The 24,019-nt window shown below is 39.1% G+C and overlaps 2 protein-coding genes and 1 long non-coding RNA gene across 3 annotated transcripts; 1 reads left to right on the top strand and 2 right to left on the bottom strand.

Moving 5' to 3' along the window:
• Positions 1-8,878: 8,878 nt before the first annotated feature.
• LOC131018157 (putative late blight resistance protein homolog R1B-16) lies at positions 8,879-11,041 on the top strand. Its single transcript, XM_057946874.1, has one exon. The coding sequence runs from the start codon at positions 8,879-8,881 to the stop codon at positions 11,039-11,041; it is 2,163 nt and encodes a 720-aa protein (XP_057802857.1).
• Positions 11,042-12,020: 979 nt separating this feature from the next.
• On the bottom strand, positions 12,021-12,934 carry LOC131017028 (uncharacterized). The gene is made up of 2 exons (XR_009099342.1): positions 12,590-12,934; positions 12,021-12,396 (listed from the first exon to the last, which is right to left on the bottom strand). It is a non-coding gene; the product is annotated as an uncharacterized LOC131017028 (long non-coding RNA).
• Positions 12,935-12,940: 6 nt separating this feature from the next.
• Positions 12,941-15,823, bottom strand: LOC131018159 (putative late blight resistance protein homolog R1B-17). Its single transcript, XM_057946875.1, has 3 exons — positions 15,568-15,823; positions 13,089-14,297; positions 12,941-12,999 (listed from the first exon to the last, which is right to left on the bottom strand). The coding sequence occupies exons 1-3, from the start codon at positions 15,821-15,823 to the stop codon at positions 12,941-12,943; spliced, it is 1,524 nt and encodes a 507-aa protein (XP_057802858.1).
• Between the last annotated feature and the right edge of the window lie 8,196 nt (positions 15,824-24,019).

The raw sequence follows: 24,019 nt of genomic DNA on the forward strand, positions 1-24,019 counted from the left end.
TATCTGCAAGACTGCAACCTATCTTCATCAAAACCAACCACGACATCCTTTCTTGTGGGTGAAGAACTTGATGATGAACCAACAGCAGTCCACTTAATTCTCTCCGCTAATCTCCCCAACCGGTTTGAAATGCTGACAGTCAACTCTGTTGCTACAGCTTGATCAAAACCATCAAAATCTTCACTCTTGAGTGCAGATCTTGATGATGAACCAACAGCTGGAGAATCACTCAGTCGTCCTATGTTCTTAACTGAATCTTCAGCAGTTGACTTAATTCTCTCCACTAATCTCCCCAAGCTGTCGGTCAGCTCTGTTGCAACAGCCGGAGAATCATTCAGTCGTCCTACGTTGTCAACTGAGCCTTTAGCAGTTGACATAATTCCATCCGCTAATCTCTCCAACTCGTCCGAAATCTGGAGAAACTGCTCTGAAGCCATTACACTCTCGAGTGCAGATGTTGATGATGAACCAACAGTTGCGTAGTCTTCAGCTGACATAATTTCCTCTGCCAATCTCCCAAACACGCCTGAAAAGCGGAGAATCTGCGTTCTCACTGAACCCAGATCTTCATCAAAACCATCAAAATCTGCACTCTTGAGGGCAGATGTTGGTGATGAACCATCAGCGGTAGAATTGTCTATCAAGTCTCGAGCAGTCCACTGAATTATGTCCGCTAATCTCGCCAAACGATTTGAACTGACAAACAGCTTTGTTGCTAATGTTGGATCTCCATCAAGATCATCAAAATCTTCACTATTGAGTGCAGATCTTGAAGGTGAACGAACAGCAGGAGAATCACTCTGTCGTCCTACGTTGTCGACTGAGCCTCCATTAGTTGACATAATTCTCTCCGCTAAGCCCAGCAACCGGATTGAAATGCTGACAGTCGGCTCTGCTTTCAGTTTCACACCAAAACCATTCAAATGATGACTTAAGCAGAAAATATAGTCCGGAACGGCAGTCTTAAGAGCAGCTGATCTCATGGAAATATAGCCCACATTTGGTTGAGTGTTTTTAGAGGTTGGAAAGGGAATCAAGTAATTGAATCCATTACTTGTTGTTTGGTTTGGATACCCTTACTTGAGGGTAACCCAATCACCCAATTTGTTACCCAAACAAAAGAAAGGGAATCCCTTACTAATGATTCATTTCCATTGTTAAACCAAACACTCAATAAAAGTAATGGTTATTGTTACCATTCCACTCCTTTATTTGATTCCATTCCCTTTCCATTCCTCTACTTGAACCAAACGAGCACATAGTATGAAACGGCAGTCTTTAAAGCAACTCTCTTGCAGATCGACAAAATTCTCTCCACTCTCACCAACAGGTATAGAAGGCTGACAATCAGCTCTATTGCAGATCTTGATGATGAGTCACTCTGCCTTCTTACGTTGTTGACTAGGTTGTCGGGACACTTGCAGTAGTCCACCACATCTCCGGCAGTTGAGATGAGCTCCTCTGCCAATTCCCCCAACTGGATGGAAATTCTCAAACTCGCCTCTGTCGACGCACAATCTGAGACATTTTCTGGGGAGAAAATATACTCAGTAATCTCTTGTGTTGTCTTTACTACCTCCCTGATTGCTTCTTGTTTTGGGAAATGTTTGAGATTCAACTGCAAGACCACAGCTTTGTCGTGGATGGATATAATTCGTAGTTTAACACGAAGAGTGGTGAGATCATCGTGGCGTCTAAGGATTTGGCGTAAAATTTGTAGCAGGGAATCGAGAGCTTCAGAAACCATATCAGGTGTACACAAACAATTTTGTCAAACTGAATGTTTATCGGTTTGGATTGGAATTACCAATCCTTCTTCTGATTTGCATACAACACGTCCAAATTTTAAAAATGGTGGAGAAAGAGTCAAGAATGTTTCAATTGAGGGGCCCGCGGAAGGAGTCTCTCTTGTTTTGATTTTGGCCTCTCTCATTTGAATCCGTTGGTTATATACTCCCTCCGTCCCATTAAAGTTGGCCACATTCTTTTCGGCACGGAGATTAAGAAATGTATTGTTATGAGTTAATTAAGTGGTCTATATTTTCAAATGACCTTTGTTTATCTTAATTGCTTAATTAGTAAATATGTCAACAACCACCACTAATCTGCCAGCAACTCGCCGTCGCCGGCGACCGCCGACTGGAGCACCACCACCACCGACCACAAGCACCACCACCACAAATCTTGCAAAAATCTTGACGATTCGAACTTGAGCACCCAAAATCTTCTGACCGGAGCACCACCGCCACCAGCAGCACCACCACCACAAATCTCGCATCGCATACCCGAACCAGAATCGCATCCTCCGCCTTCTTCTATCTCTCCACTCGCCACCCCTAAATCGCGACTGCATGCCCTCAGATCTAGGGCTCGCCACCCCAAATCGCTACCGCCCTCAGATCTAGGGCTCGCCACCCCCAAATCGCGACCACCCTCAGGGCTAGGGCTCGCTCTCTTGCCGGAATTACAGAGACGCGGCGGCGGCACGACTCCGAATTTATGAAGAGCAGTGTAATTTTGTGTATGTGTGTGTTGTAGGCGAGAAACAGAAGGAGGAAGAAGGAGCGAGAGGGAGAGATGCCAGGCTAAGGCGGAGCAACGCCGGCTTTGAGGCGACAACGACGCCGGATACAGCCTCGCCGGCGGCTGAGATTTTTCGGAGAAGAAGGCGGTGAGAAGACCGATTGAAGAAGAAAGGAATAGAGGAGAGAGGAATTGAGGAGAGAGGTTTAATTAACTGATCTACGCCTTGCCGCCGTCAACCACACCACCTCAGATCTAGGCGCCGGCGGCCATGGGGGTGGCGAGAGGGAGATAGTTGAGACGAGGGACATGGAGGTCAAAGGTGGGGCGAGAGGGAGAGAGCAGAGGCCAGGGAGAGGGAAAGGGTCGGCGGTGGTCGCGGCGAAGACCACGACGACGGCGGCCGGAGGGGCGAGAGGAGGCGGCGGCGACCATAGGGGTGGCACCCGCCGGAGAAGAAGAGAGAAGGAGGTGGGGCGCTGGGGGGAGGTGGGGTGGCTGTGTGCGTGTGTTAATGTGTGTTTTGTGTGTGTGTTTTTAAATAAAGATGATTTAGATTTAATTAGAAAATTTTAATTAAATGAACTAATTGGAACTTAACTAAAATAAATAGTGGCTTTAGTTAAGTTAATTTTTTTCCATTTTTAGAAAGTGGCCAACTTTAGTGGGACACCCAAAATGGAAATGTGGCCAACTTTAATGGGACGGAGGGAGTAGTTTTTTTGGCCGTTGTTCTTGTAGTTGTCTATCTTGTCAAAAACTTTGCTTGTTGGTTTGTTTTTTATTTTATTTTTTGTGCGGGTAGTTTGTTATAATGTTAAGATAATTAAAATGTACTCGCTCTGCGCCGATGAGGCCAAGCTCAAGTAACAAAGTTGAGAGTCAAAGACTCTCCTTTGTAAGAGGTCTAATGTTCAATCTCGCTGCGTGCGGGTAGTTTTTCCACTTTTGTGTGGGTAGTGTTTTTCACATTTGTGTGTGGGTAGTGTTGCGCATGCATGTGGTTGTTTTTCCAACTTTGTGTGCTGTAGAGGTCCAGCCTGCATGCGGGTTGCTTATTTGATTATGTATTAGATACCTATTGTAATTCTTAACTTTTGTGTGGATAGTGTTTTCCACATTTGTTTGTGGGTGGTGCGTGCAATTGTTTTCCCAACTTTGTGTGTTGTAGAGGTCTCGCCTGCGTACAGGTTGCTTATTTGATTATATATTAGATACCTGCTGTAATTCTTAAAAGAAAAAAAGTACTCACTTTGTGTGTGGGTAGTGTTTCGCTTGCGTGTAGTTGGTTTCCCACCTTTATGTGGTGTAGAGGCCCCACCTGCGTGCCGTTTGCTTATTTATATTAGATACATGTTGTAATTCTAAAAAAAATAAAAATTGTTCATTCTGTCTATAAGGAACTAAGGAAGTATCGCATTTTTTATTTTCGTCCCTCCCATAAAAGAGTATTACCTCCATTTTGAGACATGACCCCACACATTATTTACCACACATTATCATTTGAGTTAATATATAAAAGTGTCCACTTTCATATTGTAAAATTAAAATTTGGCCTATGAAATAAAAATATTAAAAAATGGCCAGTTTTTGAGCGAAAAGTCAGAAATACCCCTAACAATAAAATTTTAAAAAATAGCCTCTCTCTCACACATGTTTTTTCTCTCTCTCTCTCTCTCACGGTTTCCCCGATCGATCCCCTCTTTCTCCGCCGTCGATCTCCGCCATCGCCGCTGCTCATTCCATCGAGTTGTTGTTACCATCCTCTCGGCGGAGCTACGAAAGCAGCAGTGGGATTCGATTGTTTGTTGCTGGCCCATCCAGCTGCGAGAGGGTAGAGGCAGCGTCGCGGTGGCGGTGACTGTGCGACGGTTTCTACCATCAGAGAGAAGGAGGATGTGATTCTGGGTAGTTAGGGCACAAAGACGGCGGATTTATGGCCGTGCAGACGCCGAAAATCAAAGGAGGATGGGCGGTAGATTAGGGATCTAGGGTTTTATATAGAGATGAGGGAGATTGGAGCCTAAGAGAGTCACTACGGCATGTCTGAAATTGAAGGCGCGGTTGTGGGCGTCGCTGCACGTGAAACAATAAGAAAGAAGGGTGCGGTGGAAGGTGTGGCTTCGTCTGCCGTTGTCGTCGTCGGAGTTCAAAGAAAGGAGGAAGGCGCTGGCGTTGGTGTGTGTGGTTGTGTGCCTGGGTGTCTGTGTATGTGTTTGTTCTGGAGTGAAAGATAGGAAGAGAGGGTGTGAGTGGCCAGTGATGGTCACAGTCACTGGAGAAGAAAGAGCAGGGGGAGTGCCGTGTGAGAGAGAGGGAGATGATTATGGAATCTTGTTTAGTCACAGTCCACCACCTATAGATCTTCAATTTTTATTATTGTTTGTGGGTTTGTGATATAATTATGGGTGTTAGGTCCTGAGGGTCTCGAATAGGTGTATGGGGGGGGAATACACCTATGGGCTATTTTTTTTAAAATAATCCTCAATCAGAGGGATCTCAGTCAGAGATCAAAACGAAACTTTGCATGCAAACAAAGACACCTGTTTTACTGAAATCAGTTTTGACCAACAGGGTTGACGACTGATACTGAAAGCTCTTCAGTAAAGATTTATCAGTTGAGTTGCTGGAACTTAACTGATGCAAGTAAGGGCTTCAGTTGTGTTTGCTAAAACAGAGATGATATCACTCTTCCTGACTATCAGATGATAGATCAGTCAGACTGATATCATACGCAGCGGATAATAAACTTAGTTTCGCAATAGCCTCCGTGGAGCACGTTGTTGGTTTTTAGGTTGCTCTTTGCTGTTAATCAGTATTCAGTTTATCAACAGGAATAACACAAGTATGAATGTAAAACTGAAAGCTGTAAACAACACAGAGACTTTTACGTGGTTCGGAAAAACCTTTTCCTACATCCATGGTTGGTTGATCAGACCAACAATCCACTCCACAAGTGCTTAACAGGTGCACTGCAAACCAAATCGTGTGCTTGCCTGGTGCACACAACCACTCCACTGAAGAAAACCCTTCTTCAGTACCCACGCTTCACTCGCGTCGGATTTCTCTGCTCAGCACAACACGTGCTCAGACTTCTCACTCAAAGTTCAGAGTACCTTCCTGAACTCCGAACCACTCAAACACTCTTATGGAGGGGAGGTTTGAACGAGTGCCAACTATACTTACAAAGAACAAGTTCTTTGAAGCAAGTTTGACCTTTGGCTTCTGGGTAAACAGATATATGCCTAGGGTCTAAGAGAATGTGTGTAATCAGCAGTGACTGATTTTGGCTTTGGAATTCTCTTCTTCGATTCAAGCTTTGGGGAAGTTAAGCTTTAGGCTGAGTAGCAATTTCGGCAGAGCTTCAGCTTATGTCGTTGAATCGGTGAAGGTTAAAGTGATCCTCGAGCACTATTTGTAGGAGAGCTCTTGAATAGATCCGTTGGCGTAGATCGTCCTCAAGATTTCTTTCGTTGGAGAGCAATTCGAATTTGGGCTGAGGCTTCAATCTTCGAGGTTCCTTATCTGGGTGGAAATGGCTCTCTTTGATGGACAGGAGATGTGACGTCTCTGAAAAGTAACCACCAGATAGGAATGACCTCTGCAGAGATAAGGATATCCCGAGATCTCTGCATTTAATGCGGCTGTACTTGTGCGTACGTGGCTTCCTCTGAACGTTGGAAGATCAGTCCTAGGAGGAATGTTCAACTGATACTTGACTTTAGTATCAGTCCATTGCGCGCATTAAATAATCAGTCTTCAACTAATTCTTCAACTGATACTTCAGTTGGTATCTGCAGTCTTCAGTCCTTCGTTCTTTAGTCTTCAGTCTTCGACACCGCAAACTAAACTAGAAACGAACTCTAACACTTGAGTTCAAAAACGATTCTAGTCTATTACAGTTAAGTCCTATGAATTTTGATATCATCAAAATAAGGGTTAGGATATTGCGCAAGGTTCCCAACAATGGGATAATGTTCTTGGGTTTGGGATATGATATTGAATCTTATTTAATCACTTTTCTGGTTTCGATTTATGATTATAATTATGATTTCAATTTTCTGGTTTCAATTTTTCTCAACATTAATATGTCGAGAGAGAGGTAGATAGTTGACAGATTTATTGTTTTAATTTATTTATTTTCCAATTAATATGTATTGATTGTTGAGAATCATTATATATTGTTGATATGAGGATCTAATGGAGGTGAAACATTTTTGGTTCATGCGTTTGATTTTCTAGAAATTATTGGTTAATATTCTTAAATTTAGGATTAGATCTATGAATTCACAATTTAATATTTTTAAATTTACAACTAGATTATGAATTCACAACTTAATATTTTTAAACTCACAACAAGATCTATGAATTCACAACTAAAATTAAAATTCACAACCAGCTCGATGAATTCATAACTGAATCGTTAGTGTTGGTTGTGAATTCGAGTTTTAGAATCCAAATTCACAATTACATGAATTCACAACTTAATGTTCTTAAATTCTTAACAAGTTCGATGAATTCACAACTTAAGATTCTTGAATTGACAACCAGATCTATGAATTCACAACTAAAACTCGAATTAACAACCAAAATAAATTCTAGTTTTAGTTGTGAATTCAAACTTTAAAAACTCAAATTCACAACTACATGAATTCACAACCAAAATAAATTCTAGTTTTAATTGTGAATTCAAACTTTAAAAACTCAAATTCACAACTACTTGAATTCACAACCAAAATAAATTCTGGTTGTGAATTGAATTCTGGTTGTGAATTCACTAAAACTCAAATTCACAATCAAAATAAATTCTAGTTTTAATTGTGAATTCAAACTTTAAAAACTCAAATTCAAAACTACTTGAATTCACAACCAAAATAAATTCTGGTTGTGAATTCGACTGGTTGTGAATTCACAACCAAAAAATTCTGGCTATGAATTAAATTTTGGTTGTAAATTCACAACCAAAAAATTCTTGTCGTGAATTCGATTGTGTAGGGTTTAGGGTTTATGTTAGGTTTTAGGGTTTAGGGTTTAGGGTTTAGAGTGGATTTAGGTTTTAGGGTTTAGAGTGGGTTTACGGTTTCAGTTCAGTTCAGTTGTGAATTTACTGATTAAGTTTATTTGTGAATTTACTGTTTCAGTTCAGTTGTGAATTCACAATCGTAATAATTCACAACTAGGGTTTAGGTTTAGGTTTAGGTTTAGGGTTTAGGGTTTTAGTTCAGTTCAGTTGTGAATTCAAAACCAAAAAAACCTGGTTGTGAATTAAATTTTGATTGTGAATTCGACTGGTTGTGAATTCACAAACAAAAAATTCTGGTTGTGAATTCGATTGGTTGTGAATTCACAATTCACAACCAGTGTGAATTCACAACCAAAAAATTTTGGTTGTGAATTGCGGGATTTTTTAAAGGGGTGATGTAAAGTGGACATTTTTTAAATTTTTAATGTGAAGGGTATTTTGGTAACACTGGCCATTTATCTTAGTGGACAATTTTTAATTTTACAATATGAAAGTGACCATTTTAAAAATCCACTCATATCATTTTTTAAAGCAAGTAATAAGTTTCTTTCACCACTCAATATATTATCTACCAAACAGAGGGAGTATTATGTTAGATATGTATGTTCAGCAATATCCCAACTTCAGATACTCCCTTCATCAACAAAAAAGAATTTCAAATTGAAGAGTTGTATTTCAAATTTTAAACTATCGCATCCGAACTTCTTCCCTATATTTAATTATAAATTGTATTTTATTTTATTGTGAACTAATAAAATACCTTTATTTTATTTTTTATATTAATAATACCTGTATAAATTGTATTTTTATTTAATTGCAATAACTTTATTAAAAATGTATCCAATATGATGAGATTCTTTTTCGTGGACGGAGCAACTAAAATAAATTCATTGACCACATGTACATTATTCTTTTGCTCAGGACCAGGTCACCATTAGCTCTTTTCGTCTCCCCCTATGGCTTATCTCTTCACATAGACACATTTTTCATCGTCCAATTTATCTCTCTCTCTCCCCTCTTCACAGTACTTTTGTCATCTTCCAAACCATTTGACTTCATCATTAAGCCTTGGCCGAAAAGTTTGATCATCAGCAATGGCTTTTGCTGCTCTTGTTTCGGTAGCACAAGTCAGAGACCAAGTTCTGAATCATGACCAATGATATCCCATTCCTATTCCTTCGGTATAATAAATTGGATCAATCCATTTCCACACTACTTTCTCTCAGTCACTGCTCGATCATTTTTCAACAGATTGGAACACTATCGAGCTGAAAACTTTCCATAAATTTTGGAGATCGATCGAGTTAACTGTTGAGTTCAATCAAGCCAGTCATGCGATCGAGTGATTCTCCAGCTGCTGCTCCAACATCAACACTTGCGCCGACGGGAAGAATTGATGCGGTTGGTCTTGATCGCGATGTCGAGGCAATACTCAGTCGCCTCCGTCGAGATGCCGACGAACTCCAAATCATTCCGATAGCTGGCGCAGGAGGAATCGGTAAAACAACTCTTGCTCGAAATGTTTATCACGATCCATATCTCATAGTCATAGACAAGTTTGACATTCGTGCTTGGGTTACAGTATCTCAGGATTATAATTTTGGTAACATTTTCAAGAATTTGCTTGTTTCCATGAAAGTATTTGTCAAAGAAGATATAACTAGATTGAGCAAAGAGGAAATGGCTTTAAAAGTGCACCAAACCTTAACAGATAGGAGGTATTTGATTGTAATAGATGATATGTGGAGTACCAAGGCTTGGGATGAAATAAGGTCGTATTTTCCCAACAACTCCAATAGAAGCAGGATCATATTGGCGACGAGGCTAAAAGATGTGGCTGCTTATGTTGATTCTTCGCAGAAATTCCATGAGATGCAATACTTGGATGATTTCCAAAGTTTGATTCTACTTAAGAAGGAATTGTGTAAAGGAGAATGCCGTCTTCCTATGTTGGAAGCAATGGAGAATATAGCAACAAAGATCGCGAGAAGCTGTGGAGGGCTGCCCCTTGCAATTGTGGTGACTGCAGGGCTTCTCTCTGAAGTCAGCGAGACTGAAGCCGACTGGGAGCAGATCGCTGCCAACATAAATTTGGTCATCACAGCAGATGAAGAGAAGTATGCTGCAATATTAGATTTGAGTTATACCAATTTGCCTCATCATTTGAGGCATTGTTTCTTATACATGGGAGCTTTTCCAGAAGATTATGAGATTCGAGTCTCAAAATTGGTGAAACTTTGGATAGCTGAGGATTTGGTAGAATCAACTGCAACCAAAACCCCTGAGGAAGTAGCAGAGGTGTGCCTGGAGGATCTGGTTAAGAGAAATCTTGTTTTGGTTACGAAGGGGAAGTCTCATGGCCGGATCAAGAGCTGTGGCCTTCATGATCTGTTGCGCGACTTGTGCCTTATGAGATCGTTGGAAGAGAATTTTCTACTAACTTTTATGGGTTCGTTTTTTCTTCCTGAAATCTTTGCAACGCAGCTCCGTATTAGTATTTCTCATTCCAATATTCTTGCACACATTGATGGCTCAACCATTCATACTATTATATGCTACAGTCATAGCTCAGTAGACTCTTTGGAAAAATTTAGGAAGCTCAGGATATTGGATATGCTAAACACCAGTGTCCCAGCCCAAGTGCTTGAGCTTCGTGATCTTAGATTTCTTGTTTTCAGCTACTCCAATGCAATTCTTGAATCCACATCAAACCTTGAGAATCTCCAAACCTTGATTATTTATCCAAACGATGCATCTATATTGGTTCATTTTCCACTTGAAATATGGAAGATGCCACGGTTAAGGCATCTCATCTCCCCCTCTGTTCATCCCTTACCCCATCTTGATGGAGCAATGTCTCCTTCAGAAAACTTACAAACACTTTCACTTGCAACCAACTTTGAATGCAGTGAAAGGATGTTGAAAATGATCCCTAATGTTAAGAAGTTGGGCATATGTTACTTTGAAGAGAAGTTCGATAGGGACTTTCATCTAGAAAACCTTCAACGTTTGGAAAAACTTGAGAAATTGAAAATGGAGGTATGTGGTGATTTCTGTGTGAGGCCAAGTCTCAATCCTGTTTTTCCTGAGTCGTTGAAAAAGTTAACCTTGAGTGGTTGGCGGCGTCCTTGGACGGATTTGAGCATTGTTGGTTCGTTGCCTAATCTTCAAGTGCTCAAACTGAGAAACTATGCTTGTTATGGCAGCATTTGGGAAACAAGTGATGGAGAATTCGAGGAATTGGAATTTCTTCTAATTGATGAATCAAATCTTGAGAAATGGTGGACAGATAGCAGCCACTTTCCGAAGCTCAGGAGTCTAGTACTTCAACGCTGTCCTTCTCTTATGGAGATTCCAGATGATATTGTATACATTCCGACCCTTGAACTGATTGAGATTGATGGCCGGAACAAATCACTCCTGGAGTCGGCCAAAAGCATACAAAAGGAACAAGAAACTGACTATGACAATTACAGAATTCAAGTTCGTTATTGATATGCTCTTTCGACTGACGAGGTTAGCGATTATGTTTGTCTTCCTTTCCCATCTTAATTCAATTAAAAACTAGTGCTCTGCTTTTGATTTTATTTATTGTAGATTTTACATTCAATTTTTGGTACCACAAGTTTTAGTAAAATGTTACGTGAGTGTGTTATTAGTGGAAAAATGGGCTCACTTTTTTTTTTTGATATACTAACAGTATTAAATATTTGGCCTTGGACATTAACCTCTTACCGTTTGGCCAACACACACACGAAGGGGTCCACTTTTATTAGTGGAAAAAGAGGCCAGGGAGTATTTATTTTATTTTGTTTTATTTGGAGCAATAAAAAAGTTGCCTTAATAATTTTTTTTGATATTTTGTTACCTAATCATCAAGTTGCCTTAATAACACACAACATTTATTCTAGTTAATAACTCATACATCATTAATGTATTACATAAAAATAAAATTTTTAATACATTATTTCAATACACCTCCTTAATTTGAAATTTCTTTCATAACGTCAAACAATTTTCTCAATCTTCGAAAGTTTCAAATTTCAATGACTATGTGAAAATATCTGCAACTTGATCTTAGTCTTCACATAATTAAGTTTCACTTCATTATTGGATATGAGATCTGAAATAAAATGATAGTTGTATGAATGTATTTGCTTCTATCATGGAACAGTTAATTCTTGGCCAATGTTACGACGGACTTATTATCAATGTATATCCGTTGAACCTTCTTATGGCAAGTTGAGTTCTTGGAACAAATTTCTTAACCACATAGTATAACATATATATATACACAAGTGGTAGCTGCAATAAACTCCGCTTCACATGTTGACAGTCATAATATATTATTTCTTTGAATTCCAAGTAAACGGCGAATTTTCTATAAAAAATATGAATCCAAAAGTACTCTTTCGAATTTTAATATCACCGACTCAATCACTATTAGGGGTGGGAAAAATACTCGATATCTGAATATTCTATTCGAACCAAATCAAAATTTAAAATTTGATTCTGAAAGATACTTCATTCAACCCTCTTCTACCTCTCAGATATATAGTCAATCATCAAAGTAGTTATAACTCGTGAAACACCCAATAGCAATGAGTTAGTCGTCGAGCCTTCAGCACATGCCTTACAATCACAAATAGAAACTACAAATTTGTCCCCTGTGACCTAACAAGAAAAGAGAAACGAAAGAGTTGACACAACTTACAAACCAACCTGTCAAACCCGAAAACCAAATGACTAAATCTCTGATCAATAATTTGGAACTAGCTAGATCTCTACCATTCTCTTTGCCTTTCTTATCAGTCAAATATCTGGTAAGCTAGCTCATCAACACTCTGCATCTGATAAAAAGAGAATAAAGATAGGAGAAGACCAACAAAACAGGCATGCTACCGACGAACAAATGTTTCCAAAGATGATTATAGCTAATGACCAAGTGTGTGCATTTCATGCTACTGATATTACTTATATAAAAATTACGGCTGCTATATAAATAGAAGATATCAAATTATTCAACTTTTATAAATTCCTCACCTGATATGAAGTACAGAGTCGAATTTGAAAGAGTATATCAAGAACGCATCGTACGAACATGAAGGCCATCACCAAAATTCAATCGGTGTATCCTTCGAATCTTTCTGGCTGACTTGAAAAGAGATTTGTTACAATCATCGACCTCGATCAGTTCAAGCGTTGGAATGTGTCCAAGAGCAATTGGAATCTCAGACAAATCTGGACAACGAAGAAGCATTAGGCACTTGAGCCGTGGGAAGTGGCGACTTTTAGGTCTCCATAGCCGCAAATTTGATTCATCAATAAGCAAAAGCCTCAGATTAACAAAATCTCTCTTAGAAGTTTCCCAGCATTTCCCGTTGCAAGCATATTCTAAGAATAGGACTTGGTAAGTAATCCATAGCAGGAAGAAGTAAGTTTTCTTGTCGGCCCTGTCTTATGCAAAATTCCCGCATGATATCATGCAGGCTACAACTTCTGGTTTTGCAACCAGGCTTTATGCTAGTGACCAAAACCAGACCTCTATCAACTAGATCCTCCAAACAATCTTCCGCCTCATCTTCTAGGCTTTTAGATCCGTTTGGATGTAAAAAGCCTTCAGCTACCCAAAGCTTGATAAGTTCTGAGACACGGATCTGGTGATCTTCTGGGAAACCTCCCATATATAAGAAACACGACTTTAGATGACGAGGCAAGTGGATGTAATTCAAGGAAATTATGGTTTCAAGCTGCCCATCATTCTCCTCCGCTATTTGCCTCCAAGCATCAACAGTTTGGTCAATCTTGGATAGAAGTCCTGCCACCACTACAATGTAAAAAGGCAATCCTCTACATTGTGCTGCAATTTCTCTTCCAACACTTTCCAATTTGCACCATCCATAATAACCAAACAACCTTTTTTGTAGCAATTCCCAACTAGCTTCTTGACTCAAGGGACGCATCATATGAAAGGAATTAGAAGGATCAGCATATGCAGCCACATCTTGTAGCCTTGTGGTTAGAATAATCCAACTCCCGTCATAGTAGTCATCAGGAAATAGATTTTTCATATAATCCCAAGCTTTCTTACTCCACACGTCGTCCACTACAATAAGATAGCTTTTATTCCTTAAGCATTTGTGAATTTCGTCCTCCCCGGAGATCTTGCTCTGTACATCTCTCCCTGCTTGTATTCCTTTCATCGAAGCTAGCAGATTTGAAACAATACTAGTTACACTGTAATCTTGTGATATTGTCACCCAACCTCGAATTTGAAAATGCTCCATAATCAATTTATCACTGTAAACAAGTTTAGCAAGTGTAGTTTTACCAATCCCTCCCATTCCGACAATTGGGAGGACTTTTAGTCCGAGTGAAGGACGAGTAAGCTGTTCCTTTATTTTGGACAGATCTCGTTGAATACCAACCACGTCGTCTTTGCTTGTGAGTTCACGTCTTGATGATGAACCAACAGCAGTTGAAGTATCACTCAGTCCAACAATTGACTTTAATTTCTCTGCTCTTCTCAACCGGCGCTTCCGCTCTGAATTGGACTCTTCGGGCGGGGTTTTTAGAGATAGAATATATTCCATAACATCTTCTGTTGTATAGATTTTGCGTTTCAAACCGTTGTGTAAATATGGGAAGCCCTCGAGAAGTGATTTCAAGTGAACGACCTGGTGGGCAAGTGATCTCATAAATTCTTGATTTACAAGAGTAGTAGTAGTTGAAGGAAGAAAGTCGTGATACTCTGCACCAGCGATTTGAAGACATGGAGAGTCAGTATAACATAACTACCACTTTTTCAATACAATTTTTACTGTTAATTGAATAACAATAACATCACTACCTCTTTTTGTTAGTTGAATAACCAAGCCTTTCAATAAGTTGCAATTACAGTGTTTTATTTTGATTTTCCCCCTAAATTTATACTCCTATATTAAAAAAGCCAAGATTTCAATTTGAAATCAATTTCAAATTGATTTAATTTTGTAGTTATAATAAAATTGAAGGTTAATTTGTAAAAACTACTATATTTTTCTTTTTATTTCATTTTTCTTTATCTTCTTATTTTTTTTCTTTTCATTTCTTTCCAAAATTGTGAAATCTGACTAATTATAAAATATTTAATCAAATTAAAGATAACTATAAGAAATTTAATTTAATATATTTTATGTAAATATTTGATTTAAAATATAAAAATTATATTTTATTTATTTAAAGATTAAAATTTTTAAAAATTCTCTCTCATCTATTTTGTAAATTTATTTTTCAATTTTTTAAATTTTTATTTCTATGTTCATTTTTTAACCTTTTCGTAATATCAATTTTTATTATTTTTAATAATTCTTAATTTTTTATTTTTTCAATGTTCACCTCAAATATATTCAATTAAAATTAATTGTTAATTATATTTATATATATGATAATTGAATTAGTATCAATTTTATATAAATATAAAATATAAAAATGTTTCTTGTGCACTGCACATGTGCAAAAATGCTAGTTGAAATACAAATGAGAAAGCATCATAAATTACTAGGGATAATTGCTCAGAAATATCCTAACTTTCACCTGATCCCAATTTTACATGAATTAAAAAGAGACAAATATTAAAATAACTGTATAGCTTAAGTAAAAGTTAATTATTACCCTAAAAATAAAATATATTAATTATAACACTCTTACTAAAATATTGTTTTATTAATTTTCTTTTAAAATTTATCCATAATTTAAAATTTTGAAAATTTAAATCTGAAAAAAAAATTCAAATGTAAAAATTTCAAAAAACTCCTCACCCAATTTAACCTGTCGCCTCTCCCATTCAATCCCCCACCACCTTCTGCTATCCAAACCTTGCGCCGCCCTCGTCAGCCATCGCGACCTGCATCGCCACCGCCGGCGTCGCCACCACCGGTGCCCACAAGCCGTCTTCATTTGAGTTAGAGATTCATTTCTAATCACTGGTTGTAGATCTTGATACAAGTTGATGAAACTGACTTCATTGGGACTAGATCTACCCAGTTCAATCACGTTCACAATATGTGATTCGAGAACATCTACAACCGCATGAGCTGCATCTACAATACACATCTCCAATGGATCTGCTTCATCTCCGTCAGCAACAGGGGACTTATAACCTTCAAGAAATTTCTGCGAAAAGGTAACAATTAGAGATTCAACTTGTTGTTTGTCGATAGAAACTGGAGGGGAATGGTGATGCTCGATTGTATCGATGATATGCATAAGAGAAACCAAGGCTGCATATGCCGCCATGATCCAAGGAAAAACACTGTATATTTTTCTGAGAAAGAATTTGATAGAATCTGAGTTTAGCTTCAGCAAAAACAATGTGTAAAATGGGTATATCTCCTCTTCTCAATTATTATCAGAAACATTAGACCACTCCCAACGGTGACTCTCATGGAGAGTCACCCGCATACGACAAAATCCTTAATTTATTAAAATAATGGGTTAAGTACCAAATACCCCCCCAACGTTGGGGCCCCTATCGCGTATAGGACCCTATAGTCAGGGTAAGCGCTGTTTACTACCTCAACGTGGCTAAACCTAAGCAAATCCCCCCCTGCGTTTTAACGGTGCTTAACACCGTTAGTTTTTTTTTTTTAATGGTGCAAATCCCCCCTCCGCCTCCATCGTCGCCTCCACCGCCACCTTCACCTTCACCCCCACCTCCAGGTTCCCCACCACCACTGCCGCCTCCCCTTCTCCCTCCCCCTTCGTTGCCCCCGTCTCCTTCTCCTCCCCCACCGCCTGTTGTAGAAACTCATTCTCCGTCACCAACAATCATTCCTCCTCCGCCATCACCCATAGAAGCACCTACTCCGACACCCATGGAAGCGCCTCCTCCGGCTCCGGCAGAAGCGCCTACCCCAGCACCCATGGAAGCGCCTACGCCGACACCCATGGAAGCACCTACTCCGGCTCCGATAGAAGCGCCAACCCCGGCACCCATGGAGGGGAGAGGCTCATCACAGATCCACTGCCTTTCCTCACCACCATCACAGATCCGCCGCCTTCCTCGACGGCCTCTGTCGCCTACCCCCAGCAATCCCTTCTCCTCCTCCGCCGCCCTCCCCCACCAGACTATGCGCCTCCGCCGCACCAACTGAAGCTCCAAAAATTGGGGGTTAGATTTCTCCAAAAATTGGGGTTTGATTCTCAATTTCTCGACCCCCCTCTGAATTGGGGTTCGATTTCTTTTGTTGTGGTGGTGGTGGCAGTTGGGAAGATGGGGGAGGATGTTTAGCAATGGCTACTGGGAAGATTGGGGGAGGATCTACGGTGAAGAGAGAGAGGGGGATGCCGGGAGGTTTGGGAAAGGGATGTCTGGTGGCGGTGAAAGGCATGGCTGGCGGTGGTGGGGGAAGCGGCAGCGGAGGTTGGGGAAGAACATGTCTGGGGACGGCGGCGGCGGAGGAGATGAGAAAGGAGCAGGTGGGGGGGGGGGATTTGCACCGTTAAAAATAAAATAAAAAATTAAAAAACTAACGGTGTTAAGCACCGTTAAAACACAGGGGGGGGATTTGCTTAGGTTTAGCCACGTTGAGGTAGTAAACAGCGCTTACCCTGACTATAGGGTCCTATACGCGATAGGGGCCCCAACGTTGGGGGGGTATTTGGTACTTAACCCTAAAATAATTGAAAAGTCACCAAATTTGGGTGACCGGGTGCCTCTGCCGCCCGGGTCACGCCATATTCTTTTTTTTCTCAACAAGCTGTGTCAATATTTAATTGGTGGATTAAATTTTATTTAGATAAATTTTTATGATAACTTTTTTTTTATAAAAAATATATTAAAGTTATATTAAAATTTATATTATTTTCAGCTCTATAAATAGAACTTAATTTTTGTATAATTTTTTGGCATCGACAATTAAATATTTGATTTGCATTTTTCTAGTTGTATTTTTAAGTTTCACATATTGTACTTTGATTTATTTAATTTTAGTTATGTGTTTAATTCTTGTAATCTTCATTTTTGATTGAGTTAAGTATCAATTATAATATATGACAATGTTTAATCATAATATGATTACAAATTTTAAAAAAATAAAATAAATATTTATTTTATTTTGTTAAAAATAATAAATAAATATTTAATTTTAATGTATATTTTATTTTAGATATTAGATGATTAAAAATAAAGTGAAAAGAAGAAATATGTAGGTTGGGTTGGTGTCACCATTGGAAGTGAAAATTATATTAGGTTGTGGGTTGTGTAGGTGGATGAGAGAGAAATGAATATTTTATTAAAAAATTGAGTAAGGTTGGGTTGGAAGAGTGTCACGACTGTGGGTAGTCTTATGTGTGCAGCTTTTCATCCACCTTTCAGAATCACATTAATGCCAAACAGCTAAGATAAGAGAAGACTTGTCGGTTGACCCTACAGTGTACTAGTCTCCTATCACATTGTGCTAATTGTGCTAATTATGAAATAATGACTATGCTAATTATGAAATAATGGAGCTAAAGAGTAACAAGCTACAATTGAATTTTTTTTAGGTAGGTGATCATTTAGTGTAGCATGCATTATGCTATGCTTAAATGTGCATAATAATAAGATTCAAAATAAAACATTTTTGGAATATGATTTGTCTTCTCGCAGTGCACTACTTAAAAAAAAAAAAAAAAGTTGGACAATGTCCAATCCTCATACAACTGAGAAACATTAAATTACATGTAAATTTAAATAAGAACACTATGGTGTAAACGTATTCCAACCATTCTAAATCAAGTTCAATAAAAATTATTAATATGAAATTTTACACCACCTTAACCTAAATTATCATTTTTGTTGTCCTGCTTACTCATAGCATGAAACTTAGGAAGCTAACACTCACTCAATCTCATTTGATTATCTCATATAGTTTGGGAAATATATACTAGTATAAAATTATGATATAGAGCTTCATTCTCAACTTTTAATTAAATTAGTACAGCCTAGCTATACGTCCATTACACATGGTAAATACAACACCATTTTCAAACCTTTGCGAATACAACACCATTTTCAAAATGTATTATTGAAAAGATCCAAATACGATGGTGACATCCCAACAACCAGATTATTTAAAGAATATTATTTTCAACAATTTAATGCCATTCAAAAGAAAAATTGTACACCTTTCACAAACTAATAAAATAATTGCATACAAAATTTCTAGAGAGAGACGATATATCTCTATTTCTCAGTCTTGAAATATTCTCATATAATATAAAGCCCGAGTTAGAGAGACGGTCATTTTGGCTGGTTCAATAGGATAATTATCGTACTAATTAGTTGTACCTATCGCTATGAATTTTATACTGTTTGGAATCTTCTGCAAAAAAATATAGTCTTGATTCTTGGACACTTCTTCAATAATGTTGGAAATGTATCTTCACTGTGCATGGGTGCATGCACACACGATTGCTCCTTTCATTATCCTAGCTGGCTAGTTAGTTAGAATTTGCAGCTGTATTGCATGAGTGCGTGAGTGTTTATATACCTCTTGCTGTACTCTTTTTTTTTATCAGAAGATAATGAGAGAAAAGTTTCTTTTCCACTTTTCGGTTCTAGTTTTTTCTTACTTTTCCAACATGGTATCAGAGCATAAACCTTCCGCTGTTTTCCGATCTGTTTTCCGATGGCCCCTAAGCCGCAATTTCGTCCTGTTCCACCACATGAAGATCAGTCCAGCCCCTATTATTTGTCCAGCAGTGACAATCCTGGTGTGCAGCTGGTCACACAACAACTCAACGGATCCAATTATGTGAATTGGAATCGCTCCATGATGACGGCACTAATGGCGAAGAACAAACTTGCGTTTGTTGATGGTACCATCGATCGACCGCATCCGACTGAAGCGATCTATTCTCAGTGGCTCCGATGCAATAGCATGGTTGTTTCATGGTTGCGCAACTCTGTCGTGCCTGATATTAGCTCAAGTCTTATGTATCTCGATAATGCTTCTCTAATTTGGAACGATTTGAAAGATCGCTTTGCTCAAGGGAATGTTGCTCGAGTTTATCAACTCAAACAACAACTTCTCACCCTAAAGCAGGGGTCTGATGATGTAGGAGCTTACTATACCAAGCTCCGCATTCTCTGGGATGAATACAAGGATTTTCAGCCCTCACGTTGGTGCACTTGCGATACTTGTCGATGCCATAGCTCGCGCAAATGGTGTGAATTCCAGATGCAAGAGTGCTCAATGCAATTTCTCATTGGATTAAGTTCTGTTTATTCGCAGATTCGATCTCAGATTATCTCTTCTCTTCCTTTTCCTTCCTTGTCAAAGATTTTTGCATTGGTTCTTCAGGAAGAGAGGCAGAGGTCTATTGATTCTGTATCAACTCTTGTATCAACTCCAGCACCTCCTATTATCAGTGAAATGCCTGGATCTATAATTAATGCAGCAGGTATTGGTCGTGGCAAAGGAGGGTAAGGGCAAGTTTCTTTGTACTAACTGTGGAAAAACTAACCATACAGTGGATAAGTGCTTTGAGATCATAGGCTATCCACCAGGATATGGCAAAGGCAAAGGGAAATCTACTGGTTTTTCTTCTAATGGTGCTCGATCTGTGAATCAGCTGAGTGCTGCTGATAATACACCTTCACATCAGAGCACTACTTTATCTACTGCAGATATGGCTCAGATGATATCCTATTTGCAAAGTCAGATGCAAGTAGCTGGATCTATGACTACTTCCGCTCCTACTATGAATGATGTGAAGACTCATGGTCATAACTCCACCTCTGCTGGTGCAAGTCCTCCATTCAGTGGTACGATTTCCAACCATCCTTTCATTTGCTCTATTTTTCAGCCTTCTGTATGGTTGCTTGATACAGGAGCAACACATCATGTGTGTAATGACCCTGCTCTCTTCACTAAAACATCCATATCCACAAATACTCATGTGAATCTTCCCAATGGTAGTAATGCTCCTGTCACTTGCATTGGCACCATTGTTCTTTCCTCTACACTTGAGCTTACTTCTGTACTTTGTGTACCTTCCTTTTCCTATAATCTGATCTCAGTAAGCTCACTCACATCTTCTACGCAATGTTCAGTAACTTTCACACCTGATACTTTTGTGATTCAGGGAGCTTCTCAGGGGATTGTGATTGGGAAGGGTAGCAGAGTGGGCAATCTCTATGTGTTAGATGCTTCTTCAGTTTCTGCAAATCCACCAGTCCATACTCCTTCTCCTCCAGTGTCCAATATGGTGTCAACTGATACATGGCATCATAGATTAGGGCATTTATCTTTTAGTAAACTCCAGTTGTTGTCTAAAACTTTATCTCTTTCCAATTGTAAAAATACTCTTTGTGAGATTTGTCCATTGGCTAAACAAAAGCGTTTGTCATTCTCTGAATCTCAAACTGTAGCTCAGAATATTTTTGATTTGATCCACTGTGATATATGGGGACCATATCCAACACCCACTGTGCAAGGATATGTTTATTTTCTCACAATTGTTGATGATCATTCAAGATTTGTTTGGACCTTCTTAATGAAGCATAAATCTGATGTTAAAGAAATTCTCACCCAATTTTTCAATACCATACAAACTCAGTTTGGGAAGAGTATCAAAATTCTTAGATGTGATAATGGTCCAGAGTTCAATTTAGGAGAACTATATTCTAAATTTGGCACTCTCATTCATCATTCCTGTGTCTCCACTCCTCAGCAAAATGCTAGAGTGGAAAGAAAGCATCAACATCTCCTTAATGTAGCTAGGAGTCTGCTTTTCCAATCCCATTTACCTGTCACCTATTGGGGAGATTGTGTACACACTGCTTCTTATCTCATTAATAGAACACCATCTTCAGTTCTTCCACATAACACCACTCCTTTTGAAATGTTATTTGGGAAACAACCATCTTATTCACATTTAAGGGTTTTTGGGTGTTTGTGTTTTGTCTCCACTTTAGACAGACATAGGTCAAAGTTTTCACCTAGAGCTTCCAAGTGTCTGTTTCTGGGCTATCCACCTGGTTACAAGGGTTATAAGGTGCTGAATTTAGATACTCAGCAAGTGAGCATTAGTAGGGATGTGATTTTTCATGAAAATACTTTTCCTTACTCTCATCTTCCCTCTTCATCTTTTCCTGAGCCACAATTCACTTTTCCTATAGAATCTGCTCTTCCAACTGCCACAACTACTGCTAATTCTGCTCCTACTTCATCTAGTCCTTCCATGGCCATTCCTATATCTGTTCCTGCATCAGCAGCACCTCCTCCTTCTCTTACTACAAAATCTGGCAGAACTAGCAAGGTTCCTGCTCATTTGTCAGATTATGTATGCAACTCTATTACTTCTTCTCCTTATCCTCTCCATAAATACATCTCCTATTCTAGACTTTCCTCCTCTTACTATCGATTAATCTGCTCTCTCTCTGCCATTCCTGAACCTTTCTCCTATCATCAAGCTTCCTTGTATGCTGAATGGAGGAAAGCTATGCAGGCTGAGTTAGAGGCTCTTATTAAATCTGACACTTGGTATGTCACCTTATTACCTCCCGATAAGATTGCCATTGGATGCAAATGGGTTTTTCGCACTAAATTCTTTGCAGATGGATCTCTAGATCGGTATAAGGCAAGAATTGTTGCCAAAGGGTATACACAGCAGGCTGGTATTGATTATCTTGACACCTTCTCCCCAGTGGCAAAGTTGGTTACTGTCAAGATGATGCTTTCGTTAGCTGCTATTCATGATTGGTCCCTCACACATCTTGATATCAATAATGCGTTTCTTTATGGTGATTTGTCTGAGGATATTTACATGGAGCTTCCTCCAGGCCTCCTTGATTCAGAGGGGCAATCTTATCCACCAGGATCAGTGTGTAAGCTCAAGAAGTCTTTATATGGCCTCAAGCAGGCCTCGAGGCAATGGTATATCAAATTTTCTGAGGCACTCAGTGATTTTGGATTAGTTCAGTCAGCTTGTGATCACTCATTCTTTTACAAGAAGGAAGGCTCAAAATTTTTGGGTCTTGTGGTTTATGTAGATGACATATTGATTACCAGCAATGATGATGACTTAGTCTCTTCTTTCAAGCAGTTTTTGGGTCAGACTTTTAAATACAAAGACTTGGGAAGACCTTCCTATTTCCTTGGTTTGGAAATAGCTCGCAATAATCAAGGCATTTATCTTTGCCAAAGGAAGTATGTATTAGACTTACTCAAAGATACTGGTTTAGTCAGTTGCAGACCTGCTTCTACTCCTATGGAGTCAGGTAAACATTTGACTTTAAATGAAGGAGCTCCTCTGTCAGATGCTTCTTCTTACAGAAGACTTATTGGAAGGCTCTTATATCTCAGCTTAACTCGGCCTGATATCACATTTGCGGTTCATAATTTGAGCCAATTTGTCTCTAAGCCGTGTGAAGGTCACCTTACTGCAGCTGAACGTGTCTTGCGATACTTGAAGGGTAGCATTGGGCACGGTCTTTTCTTTGCCAAAGACTCTAATCTTAGCTTATCTGCCTTCTGTGATGCTGATTGGGCTTCATGCCCTACCACCAGAAAATCAGTTACTGGTTTTGCCGTTTTTCTTGGCTCTTCACTTGTTTCTTGGCGATCAAAGAAGCAAAGCACGATCTCTCGTTCTTCGGCTGAAGCAGAGTATCGCGCTATGGCACAAGTATGTTGTGAAGTCACTTGGATACGTAATCTTTTACTTGATTTTGGGATTCCGCAGAGTAAAGCCACACCGCTTTACTGTGACAATCAAGCTGCAGTATACATCTGCAACAATCCGGTTTTTCATGAAAGAACCAAGCACATCGAAATCGACTGCCACACTGTCCGTGAACGATTCCAGCAAGGTGTTGTGCAGCCACTACATGTGAAAAATACCTTGCAGCTTGCAGATGTTTTGACTAAGGCATTACCTGCTTCGGCCTTGCATAACATCATGAGCAAGATGGGCTTTTCCAGCATTTACGCTCCATCTTGAGGGGGCGTGTTGGAAATGTATCTTCACTGTGCATGGGTGCATGCACACACGATTGCTCCTTTCATTATCCTAGCTGGCTAGTTAGTTAGAATTTGCAGCTGTATTGCATGAGTGCGTGAGTGTTTATATACCTCTTGCTGTACTCTTTTTTTTTATCAGAAGATAATGAGAGAAAAGTTTCTTTTCCACTTTTCGGTTCTAGCTTTTTCTTACTTTTCCAACAAATAACATAACTAGGTAGTCTAAAAAAAATCACATAAATAGGATATATTCATAGCTTCTCTACAGTAAAATATTGGTATATAAATAACGGTCCATATATTGAAATTTAACTAATTTATATTGTTAGTTATTGGTTGTGACAAATAGGCATGCGACAGGGGTATCTAGGCATGCGACAGGGGTATCTAAGCAAATACAGAAAGCTGAAGGTTTGAAGTGCAAAAGGGGTTTTAAAACTGATATAACAGAATTTCAGTGCATCGGCGTATCCTCAACCATTGG

This window comes from Salvia miltiorrhiza, chromosome 3 (genome assembly GCF_028751815.1).
Source record: "Salvia miltiorrhiza cultivar Shanhuang (shh) chromosome 3, IMPLAD_Smil_shh, whole genome shotgun sequence".
In the NCBI taxonomy this organism is placed as follows: Eukaryota; Viridiplantae; Streptophyta; class Magnoliopsida; order Lamiales; family Lamiaceae; genus Salvia; species Salvia miltiorrhiza.

Bases quoted from the DNA above. Each gene is read 5' to 3' on its own strand.
- LOC131018157 (XM_057946874.1), top strand. From the start codon at position 8,879: ATGCGATCGAGTGATTCTCCAGCTGCTGCTCCAACATCAACACTTGCG.
- LOC131018159 (XM_057946875.1), bottom strand. From the start codon at position 15,823: ATGGCGGCATATGCAGCCTTGGTTTCTCTTATGCATATCATCGATACA. The intron at 14,298-15,567 runs GTAGATCTAGTC...TCGCTGGTGCAG, and splicing joins TGTGAACGTGATTGAACTGG to AGTATCACGACTTTCTTCCT. The intron at 13,000-13,088 runs GTCTGGTTTTGG...TGCATAAGACAG, and splicing joins GGAGGATCTAGTTGATAGAG to GGCCGACAAGAAAACTTACT.